Genomic DNA, 11,631 nt, shown 5'->3' with positions numbered 1-11,631 from the left:
TATGGTACCTTGAATTTCAATAGCATACTTCTACAAATGTTAAACAACTTATAGAAAACATACTTCTCAAAAATTCAAACCAGTTTCCTTAATCGATTTGCTATTATCCTTTAAAATCACTTCTGAATGATGAGTTGGCAGACCCAAATGAATTCCACACAGATTCCTAAAGGCCTCTAACAGTGGGTTAAGTTGGTCTTTCAACATAAGGGAATATTTACCAAATCAAAGGCCACTGATTTTTGTATTATAAAAGGAAGTCCAATTAAGAAAAGATCCCAAGTAATTTGGAAAATTAGTTGGATTCAGGGATTTTCGTCATTCTAAGGAGAATCTAGAGGTAAACCCCATAACTGGAGGGAATATTCCAAGTTATCATTTCCTTTTCCACATCCTTACAAAGTTAATACAGGAGAATTAGTCCATATTTCTGGAGAACACTGATATTTACCTAATGGGACACTTTGCCTCTTCAATCTGAGCTCCCTGGCAAGCCTTGGTGTAGAGGCGGGAGAGGGTATCTATTAACGCATTATGAAAAGTTAGAGAATATAAAATTTGAGATCTATTTTGTTTGTTGTTCATTAATTGGAAAGCAAACAAGGGTGAAATCACATAATGGGGGAGGTTAACCCTATTTAAAACAAAGCGACCGCAGTCGCCAGTGCAGTCACTCACTGGTGGCTCGACCTGGCTAGCCTTCCGGGCTCCGCGCGCCCCGTGGGGGCGGGGGCCGGAAGGGCGCGGCAGGGGGCGTGCCCCCGAGGAGGCGGAGACAAGATGGCCGTCCAGAGCGCTTGGAGGACCTAAGAGGCGGCGGCCGGGGCCACGCCCCGGGCAGGAGGGCCGCTCTGTGCGCGCCCGCTCTATGATGCTTGCGCGCGTCCCCCGCGCGCCGCGCTGCGGGCGGGGCGGGTCTCCGGGATTCCAAGGGCTCGGTTACGGAAGAAGCGCAGCGCCGGCTGGGGAGGGGGCTGGATGCGCGCGCACCCGGGGGGAGGCCGCTGCTGCCCGGAGCAGGAGGAGGGGGAGAGCGCGGCGGGCGGCAGCGGCGCTGGCGGCGACTCCGCCATAGAGCAGGGGGGCCAGGGCAGCGCGCTCGCCCCGTCCCCGGTGAGCGGCGTGCGCAGGGAAGGCGCTCGGGGCGGCGGCCGTGGCCGGGGGCGGTGGAAGCAGGCGGGCCGGGGCGGCGGCGTCTGTGGCCGTGGCCGTGGCCGGGGCCGGGGCCGTGGCCGGGGACGGGGCCGGGGCCGGGGCCGCGGCCGTCCCCCGAGTGGCGGCGGCGGCCTTGGCGGCGACGGCGGCGGCTGCGGCGGCAGCAGCGGTGGCGGCGGCGCCCCCCGGCGGGAGCCGGTCCCTTTCCCGTCGGGGAGCGCGGGGCCGGGGCCCAGGGGACCCCGGGCCACGGAGAGCGGGAAGAGGATGGACTGCCCGGCCCTCCCCCCCGGATGGAAGAAGGAGGAAGTGATCCGAAAATCTGGGCTCAGTGCCGGCAAGAGCGATGTCTACTACTTCAGGTACCTCCCTGGGGGCGGGGAGGGGGCGGCGGGGTCAGGTTGGGGTCAAGGATCAAGAGCTAGCCCAGACCGGGGATGCCAAGATGAGAGCAGGGGCCCGGAGGGTATGTGGCAAGGACAGGCTGGCCTGGTAGTGGAAGGTGGTTGAACCCTCGGGTGACAGTTGACCCCAGTGTAGTGAGAGGCAGTGTCTGAAAGGTGAGGGCCCACGGGAGGGCACCTTATGTCGAAGGCGTAGGGGAAAATCGTTTGCGAGCAAAGGGTTACTCTGGCAGAAGTGATTAGTCCACTGAAGGGTTAAAAGAAGGTGTAATTCATCGAAACTGTAAAACCCCAGTCACTGTTGGCTCCTGTCCCAGCCTGTCCCATATTCATCATCACAAGAGTGTTTAATCGTGCACATGTGGAAGAATTAGCTATCTACGGTAACAAGGTTTCAGTTACTTTGTGGAATCCGTGAAAGTTTCTTATAAAGTAGCCATTTGGAATGCCTGAAGTTTCTTGGAACTCCCTTGGTGTTGCAGAACATACTATCTTCTGAAACAGAAACACTGCACTAAGTTTCTAGACTCATAGACCAACATTTGCTCCCCAGGGAACATTTGGCAACGTCTGGAAACATTTTTGGTTCTCACACCTGGGGAGGGGGTGCAACTGGCGTCTAGTAGATAGCTGACAATACATAGGGAAGCCCTCACAACAAAGAATTATCAGGCCCAAAATGTCACCTGTGCTGAGGCTGGGAATTCCTGGTTTAAATGATTAAAAGTTTTTCACCTTAATGTGATCTTGCAGTCCTGTAGTCATGCTGTTCATGTTTTTAGTTTGTATGACCCAGTAAGCTTAGGAAAGTGTCTGTGGCTGTTGATATCAGTGGAATTTTGTAATAAACAAATTTACTAAATTTTCTTATAAACTATCCCATTTATAGACAAGAATATAAACATGTTATATTCAGTGGCTTGGAGGGCTGTGTTTGTAGACTGATTGAAGCATTTTTCAGGGTATTGGTATTGGAATCAATTGTCAGCCATTTAGCCATTGAAATAATGTTATAAAGGATTTCCTGTCTTCAATCATCAAGTAGCTTAATACGTTACCTCTGGGGAAAATGTGTCAATACACATACAATATAATGTTTATGTATTAAGAATACTTTTAAGTGGATTTAAAAAGTTAAATATACACACTTACATATATACGTACATGTAAGAACATGATCACTGCTGGTGTAGCATGTAAATATGAACATATTCCTGATGGTTGCTCAAATACATACATGAGTAGTTTCAGTAAGTACATTTTACCCCTTCAAGTAAAAATAAAATAAATGAAAGTGGTGTTACATTAGAAATTATTTTTTCACTTGATCTGAAACCACTCATCTTGAAATCTCAAATGATAAAAGGGAAAATGTATTTTTAACATATAAAGGGATTATGTTGTATTTTATTTCCCCATATTAAATATTTGATTTAATGCTAAGAACATTACTGTGGTAAATAGATTATTCCTCTCAAGCTCATTGCTTTTATTTAGTGCTATTCATAGTTGTTCATTTTCGAGTATTTCATTAACAGCTCATTCTGGTTTTTTTTAAGCAGTCTGCATAACCTTCTGAACTATGTGCTGATGTCTTGTAGGCAATTATATTTGACAAGAGTATTCTGAGTCTGGGATTGAACTCCTTGAGGAATAGACAACTAGTCTATTCTCAGTAGAGCATCTTAAACTTTGAATTTCACTCCCTATGACAGTTCTCTTGGGATATGGTTTGTTTGGTTTTGGGATGACGTATTTGTTCAAACTAACTTTTGGTTATTGCAAAGCTTTTTGTTTGTTTTCCTTGTGGCAACTGGAAAAGTTATTTCAAAAAGTTGTATTGCTGGAGTGCTCATTTCATTTTGTCACTTAAGATATTTTGGAATGCGTTGTAAATTTTTTGATGTTAAATTTTTTTATACAAACTCAAATATTTTGTGGTAGAAAAACTGATATAATCAGTTTGAGACAAACTTTCTAAACAAATCTTAAGTTACAAACCAGCATAGTGATAATTACTCTCTAAAATGAAATTTTTTTTTTAGACACTGCAGTATGGTTTGCTCTTCACTTTGTTTATATAAAATGGAAAGGACATATTGAACAGACTTGTGCCACATGTGTTCAGGGCTGGAAGCAGTATTGTCTATTGTTTATTGACTACCTGCAAAGTGTTAGTTCCTATGTAGGATTGTAACACCCAGTCTTGATTTCCTTCTGAGAGGTTATATTCTGAGGCAATTGGACATATGTAGCATGTACAAACAAGCATGTGATATTTGTGATACAGTAGTTACTTTGACTTGCGACTTTACCTTTCTGTGATGAATGATTATGGTCACCTGCTTATTGTAAAGGAGGACAAATTATTTTTCAATGTACATTGTCACTGCTTTACATATTAGTGTCTCCATATACACCCCACCCTTAAAAAAACCCAATAGTTCACAAAACACCTGCTATATCTGCTAATAGGTGGGTTAAGAGTTAACTCTTCTGTTGGTAACATGAACACCTGCACCCAGTTGTTCACACAGATTCTAATAATGCTAACCCCTGAATTAGCCTGCCCCTGGGGAGATTAATTTAAATAAATCCATGCCTGTTAACTTAGGGTGTGGCTGACACTTATTAATTGGACTGAAATGAAGCTCATCGAGAAAGCCTCAAATTTTGGTAGACTGTTTTTGGCTGCTTCTTGAAACTGCCAAGTTCTAATAGGAAGGTGTGCCTCTGGTTGCCAGTTAAGCAATATAATTATGCCTTCTGTCAGGATTACTGATAGTGTGATGGCAGTTCATATATTATCATCCAAAATGTATTTTTTAAAAGGGTGTGGTGTGATAAAGTATTGGATCCATTGGTGTAGTTTCTGAAAAAGTTCATTGCCACCATCTGAACAATAACTTTCTATATGGTTTACTTTGTCATTTCTAGTTTTTGGTTCCTTACATAATACTTGCCAGTTTATATTTTTGAAATATTATTTTCTTTTTCATAGGATCCCTTAGTAGCTCTTTCTTGGCTTTTTACAAAATCAAGTCTAAACTTGTTAGGTTCTAGACTCTTGGTTATAACTTGGGTTAAAGACCTGGGAGTGGTGGTAAACTATTACAGCTGCTGCCATGAAATATTGTCTGGTTGGGTATTGGAAATATAGTAAACTTTTTTATTAAAATTATGAACCACCTGATCACTTCTCTAGGAAAAAAGTACATGGGATCAGAGCATGAAAATAATCACAGAGAAAGGTGCATGAAGAGAGACTAAAAAGAGTTCATCTTTTTGATCTGAAAAGGACTCAGGCATAATTGAGGTCTATAAAATTATGAGTGATACTGATAAAAGTACAAGTTTCTAGGGAAGGCAACAGAGTACAGGGGTTAGGAGGTCTGGAGTTGGTATTCCAACTCTGCTCCTACCAGTGGTGCAACCTTTAGCATGTCGCTTAACTTCCCTGTGCTGATTTCCCCGTTTGTAAAATGGCTTTGATTGTACCTTTATGTTACATAGATTGAGTTCCAGAAATATGTAGGTCTTGAAGCTTTAGACATGTTTAAGGACTAATTAAGGAAAACCGTTCATTAAATAACTTCAGTTTGTGGGCTGAACGTAAAATAGATTTAAAAAATGAGTAGGTATCGTTTGTTACTAAAGACTAGTATGATACCTTGAGCGCATGAATTCTGAATCATTGAGGATGTCAAAGTTCAATGAACCTCCCCCCAACCTTGTTATGCCTTTTTTAAAAAAAAAAAAAAAAAAGACTCTTCCACATAGTCTTTGGAGAAAACTGGCTGAATGGACCAGGGGAGGGAATGTGACCATTGCCAATTCTTACATTTCATGTTAAAGTCTTCTTGGCTTTCAATAGAAAGTCTTTCCCCATCTTCTCTTCTTTCTGGTTATTCCTATGTAGTTAAACCTGGTGTCCCTTGTATTACTGTCGTATTCATTTCTTTAGAACCTGTGGCTTGCTTGCATAGCTGTCTTCCTCCTAGGCACAATGCTGAACACACAGATGTTAAAGAAGCATTTACCAATTGATGTTATACTTAAAATTTTGTAAAACAAGCTTTAAATGACTTCTTAGCTTTCGCTTTATTTATATTATCTGTGGTGGTGTGTTGGGCTGAAATTGCTCAAGATATTTTATTATTAAGGCTAAACATTTTCAAATTTCTAATTTTCATCATTAATATGAGGGTACTGTAGAAGGATAGAAAGCCCTTTTCTGGGGTTTCAAATATTAGAGATAAAATGGAAATGGTAAATAAGATGCTCATAGTACACAGACACGAGTAAGAAGTCAACATTTGAATTTCATTGACTATATAATATAGGTTATAGTGTAGAGTCTTGTGTGCCTTAGTTTATTTGTATTCCATGTTACAGCTCCCAGATTTTTGGCAGCTATTAGTATTATTTTGCTAAATGTTTTATATGGATTATCATATTGGATCTTTCTAACCCTGTGGGGCATAGGTATAGTTATCTTTATTTTACAGATGGGGAGTTAGCACAGGAAAAGTTAATATGCTAGAGGTTGTACTATTGGTAAGGGCAGAGTTATAATGGAATCCTGCAGCAACTCTTCTTTCAGAGTTGAGATACAGTTGAAACGTACCCTAAAGACCACTTAAAAAAAAACCTCTTTAGCTGGAGAAACGAAAGAAATCTAATATTTATTAAGAGCTTATTGTATAATAGAAAGTTTGACTTGCTTTTAGTCTTTTCTCTTGACATTGCCTAATTGAAGGCTGGATCCAGAAATGAAAGACATAACAAGAGTGGTGGAAATCGTGCTCTGATACATCTTCCTCAGCTGTACCGTCATATCTTTCAGTGATGTGCTAGAGGAATATTTGTTAGGGCGCAACATTGCCATCTGTCCTACATCTGATTTTTAGATCTTACATGCAAAGTCTTACCTGCCACAACACCCACAATACCTGTACGAGAGGAAATACGCATAGCTCTAAAGGAACTGATGCATGCATATACATTCTAAAAATAATCTCTAACACATTGATAGATGATTTTTTTTCAAATTGCTTTTAAAATTTTCATCGGTGAGCTATATAGTCATAAATTTTTATAATTTGGTTTTAATTAATGGATCAGAAATGGGTGATTTGCAGAGGTGATTTTTTTTGTTTTTTAAATTTTATAGCGGGACTAATAGAAATTCATAACCTTTTAACTCATATTTGAAATCCTCTCATGATCTGCATGATGAATTAGAAATAAATCATCAGCTCATATTTTGTGGATTTAGTGTTTGGTTTGGAGTATTAAAGCCCTTTGCAGCTCTTGCTTATTGGTCTTTTATTACTCTTTGACATTTCCAGTAAGATGATGACTAGGAAAATTTTTAATTTCATCAGAACTTCTAAAAGCTAAAACTTCCCCAGGAAGGGGAATAACGGTGTGGAATAGAATGAAATTTGAGTATCTGTGGATGTCATGATTTTGCCCTGTCTTCTTTCTCATTATAATATAAATTGAAACTCATTTGTTTGGGACTTAATGTACATAAGCTCTGTGTGAATATAAATAATAATAAAATTGAAAATTGGATTTTAAAATTGAATACTTAGCATTTGTTATAAATGATTTGCAATTTTGACAATATCATTTAAAAGATTTTTTTTTTAATGAATATCTTGGTATTTTTTTCTTTGTTCTTTTTACACTAGAAGAATCCATAGATAAAGCAAGGATGAATGTCCTTAAAATTCTTTTTAATAGGTATCCATCTCTTTTAAAAAGCCTTTCCCAGAGGCCTGTAGCAGAATAGGCAACTCCTATAGCATTCTGAATAAACCTGTTAACTCTTACCACATTTACTTTAATAAATAGTTGGCAAGTCTTTGTTGCCCACCAGATTCTGAACCTCCTCAAGGTCGGGGGCTGAGTCTGATTCATTTTTGAATCTTCAGTATCCAGCATGGTCCCTGGTATATGGAAGGTTCTTAATAAGTCCTTGCTGAATAAAGCAAAAGTTAATAGTTTTCTCTATTAAATCCCCCCCCCAAAAAAAACTTGTGGTTAATGCTGTCCATAGATAGGCCTGACTGCCCTTATAAAGGCTGTCTTGTGTTCCCTGCTATACTCAGCATCCTGCATTATACTAAATCAGGTATACAAATATTGAATAGTTGAAGTAAACGTTCTTGTTTTTCCTTAAATTTGCTTGCGTGTGTCATGTTTATGTGTATACATTATATACTGACTTTTAGTCCTGAAAGGATCTATAGGACTTTTGATTTTCCTAATATTAAAAATATTCTTTTTTCCTTAAAACAATCTACCATCAAAAATTGCTTTTGTATTGTCTTGGGAGGATAACGTTGCTACCTAATTTTACTGACTTTACTAACTTTTGCTATAACTGTGAAGGTGTTACAGTTTCTTGGAAGTAGAGTGGCCTACAATAAAAAAAATAGAAAAGTGAAGTAAAAGTGGACACCCAAAATGTTGCAACTTTTTATTACTGTATTCCACAGTCATAAACTTACGCTGTCAAGTTACCATAGCAGCTTCTAAGTGCTTTCTCTATGCTCGTGCACTTATTTCAGGATCACTAAGTTTGTCCACAGACCACACTTGGGTAGCCCTGGTTTGGGGTAAAGAATGGGGACTTTTGATTCACAAGATCAGGGCTTGAATCCTGCTTTAGTGTCTTAACTAAAACAGATATGTTTCTGTGAGCCTCTCATTCCTCAACTGTAAATTGAGGGTAAGAATTCTACCTCATGGAGGTTTTTTTTTTTTTTTTTTTTGAGATTAAATCCATTTAGTATGTAGAACATGGTCAGTAGATCAGTAACATGTTCCTTTCTCCTTAATTAGCCAACGTAAGTAGAAGCGTGTGCTTGGTAATTATGTGAAGATTTTATAGTATTTTGTTTTATTTTGAAATGAGATTAGGGCAAATCTTAGGTTATAAAGGTTCATTCCTCAGGATTTAAAAAAATATTATCTATTTTTTCTTGATTATAAAAGTAACCCATGCTCAGTGTAGAAAATTGGGAAATTATAGAACCATATAGAGATCTAATGGCAATAATTATTATAGTACCAAAGAGAACGACTGTTACTATTTTGACATAGTACGCGCCCATCTGTTTTTTGGGTATATTTGCCTATACGTGTGTGTGTACATACGTATATAATATATACACACACACACACACACACACATTTTATATACACACTTTTTATTATGGAAAATCTCCAATGTATTCATAAGTAGATAGAAAAGTATAATGAATCCCCGTGTACTCATTGTCCAGTTTTAACAATTCTCAACCCCTGGCCAATCTTATTTCATCTATATTCAACCCCTTCCCCTCAATTATATTTTGAAATGATTCCCAGACATATTTCCGACATTTCCATAGCAGTGTCCAGTCTACAATTCAGTATTTTTTTTTTCCTTTCCCAGAAACCTAATGCTTTAAGGCAGTGGGATGAAATTAGGTAGACTTCTACATTCATTCGTTTTTCACATTCTAGTTTATCACCCTGGCTTTTAATTTTTTCTTAACAAACCATGATATAATGTAATTAGCTATAGTTATATACTGTTTGCATGTAATTTTTGTTACGTACATGCTAGTTTTTGGAATGGAAATGATTGGTACAGAATTTAATTTATACTTGTTAAGTCTTACCTATCATGTAAAATTTTATGGTGATTCCGTAAACATTTATATTGAGAGAAAAGGAGAAATGCTGTCATATTTTATTAGTAACCAAACTGTAAATAAATTTTTCTTTATTAGTACTTTTAAAATAATTCTCTACCTTCTATCCCCATTGCCAAGGAAATTCTTTAATGCTCAAATTTACTTGTCCAAAGTTTTTGATATTTTTTTAAAAATTGCTTTGCTATTTTAATACTTACATTTTTAAACGTCTTATTATAGAAATTTTCAAACATACGTACAAAAGAAGAGAGAATTGTATGAAAAACTACCCAGCTTAAACAATTGTCAACACATGGTCTACCCCTGATCCCAGCCATCATTATTTGTAGCAAATCTGACATCCTATAATTTCATTTATAAATAAGCACTTCAGTATGCTATTTGTGAAGATAAAATTGAAACTTGTGGAAATTTTATAACCATACAGAACTCAGTATTTCAAAACTAGAAGAGAGGCCAAGAGGCAGTTCATGATTATTTGCCTAATATAAGCGGTAACTGCTATATGGGTTCAGAGGAAGGAAACATTCCTATTACTGGGTTCTGCAAAGGCTTTATGGAAGATGTAGGATATAAGGTGGATTGGTATTTCCAGGCTCTTGGAGATTAGGGGTAGAGTCATGTATTATGGACCAGGTAAAAAACATGGTGTTTGCAAGGGACTGTAGAAACCATTCAGCTTAGTCAGAATACAGTGAATAAACCAATACAGCTGGAGCAAAGGTTACTAGGTAAGAGGAGTGGAAAGTCAGGTTAAAACATTAAGGGGAGACCAGCTGAAAGTGGATCTAAAATGCAGGGCTCATATTTTGGCTCCGTTTTGCTAGTGGAATAAAGTACATTGAAGACTTTTAAACAGGATCTATGGTCAAAGTGGTGTTTTAGGAAGAGCAGTGTGGATAGTTTAGAATGCAAAGAGACTAGCAGATATCAGTTAGCCTGTAATGATGAGTTAGATTTGAGGTGATAGAAACTTGATTTGGACAGTGGCAATGGAAAGGAAGGATGGGTTCAAAAGTGATTATTTACTATTTTATCAGACATGGGAGATAAAAATAAGAGTAGATAAAATCTATCTGAGACAAGCTATAGAAGGGGGCTGAGGATGGCCCACTGTAGGAAATGCCTACATTTAAAGGTTGATAGGAAAAGAGTTAAAGAATGGTGTGTGGGAGCTGACTTCTAGGTACATTTTTCTTGTGCTTGTCTGTGTGTGCGTGCGTGTGTTTAAGCAACAGTATACGTTCTTTAATTGGTTTGGCAGGTTTCTGATTATATGTTTTGTACCTAAAGTACAAAAAGATAATTCTAATTTCAGATTTTTAGTCTTAGCTTAAATTTGATTGCTGGAAACAGTTGTTATTTAAAGTTAGGGAAATCTTTTTTTTTCTTTGAACACTTACTCTTCTAAGTAACAAATAAGCTTTAACATTTTTAAAGGAATAAAAAAATAGAAAGTTGATGTTTCTTTAAGTCTTAAATTATCCAGTGCTGTAGGTTATAGAATTTTTAGTATAGAGATTTCTATTATTCCCCATAAAGTACTTCCTGATACTGATGGGGAATGATATACCTCTGAACATGCCGTTTAGCTATATAGCTGTCCATCTGCCATCTTTGACACTTCTTGTCACTTTCAGGCTACTTCATCTTATTCCACTCTGATGATTGCCACCCCTACAGTTCATCATGTTAGCATTTGGCTTGCAGATATATACTTGTGGTTGTTTAGACCTCTGTCTTTATAATGGCTTGACTAAATATTATGATTTTCCATGTTACTAAAATAACATGAAAATATATGTTCTGCTGTACCAGAAGGTTGGTTTCAGAGTAGTTTCACATGCAAGCAGCAGGTATTCTGAATGTATAATTTGTGTGTCATAAACTAGTAGGGCATGTTGTAGTTGTCTAGCTCAGGTAATGGTGATTACAGGTGGGTTCACACTGTGACAAAACGTGAATACCACTAAATTAAGGTATGCATAATTTGAGTTTTTCTGGCATCTCAATTAAATTTTTTTTGTTTTTTAGATTTGAGAGTCAGATGCTGAATAAAATTTCTTTTTGATAATCTGTACTTAAAAACTTCTAAGATAGAGTTACGTTTAAGAATTGCTTTAAATAGTTTAATCAAAATGAAAGGAGTAAAAGACATAGTTTAAGTGATGAAATGTTCTTATATGAACTGGAAGAATACAATTTGTGGTTTTGATTTCCATTTAATTAGTACTTTAGGGTATTTAAATAGTGGGTAGCAAAAGTTAAAGGTGTGATCACAAGTTGATTCAGGAATGGCATGTCTACGGGGCATTTGGTAGGGAATTTTTTTTTGTGGTTGAAAGTGAAATAGTATT

At 38.0% G+C, this 11,631-nt stretch overlaps 1 protein-coding gene across 2 annotated transcripts in view; it reads left to right on the top strand.

Annotated features, from left to right (window-relative positions):
- Window positions 1-749: 749 nt before the first annotated feature.
- Window positions 750-11,631, top strand: part of MBD2 (methyl-CpG binding domain protein 2) — a 68,739-nt gene continuing 57,857 nt past the window's right edge. The window contains exon 1 of one of the 2 annotated variants that reach the window (XM_012651795.1): window positions 750-1,517. In XM_012651795.1, the coding sequence (XP_012507249.1) occupies window positions 979-1,517 (539 nt within the window). In that variant the 5' untranslated portion in view covers window positions 750-978. The remainder of the gene's footprint in view (window positions 1,518-11,631) is intronic. The other variant, XM_012651796.1, reaches the window with a different exon arrangement.

Source organism: Propithecus coquereli, unplaced genomic scaffold, assembly GCF_000956105.1.
Source record: "Propithecus coquereli isolate 6110/MARCELLA unplaced genomic scaffold, Pcoq_1.0 Scaffold37, whole genome shotgun sequence".
NCBI lineage: Eukaryota > Metazoa > Chordata > Mammalia > Primates > Indriidae > Propithecus > Propithecus coquereli.
The sequence above is the reverse complement of the archived record's forward strand: the minus strand, read 5'-3'. Positions and strand labels throughout refer to the sequence as shown.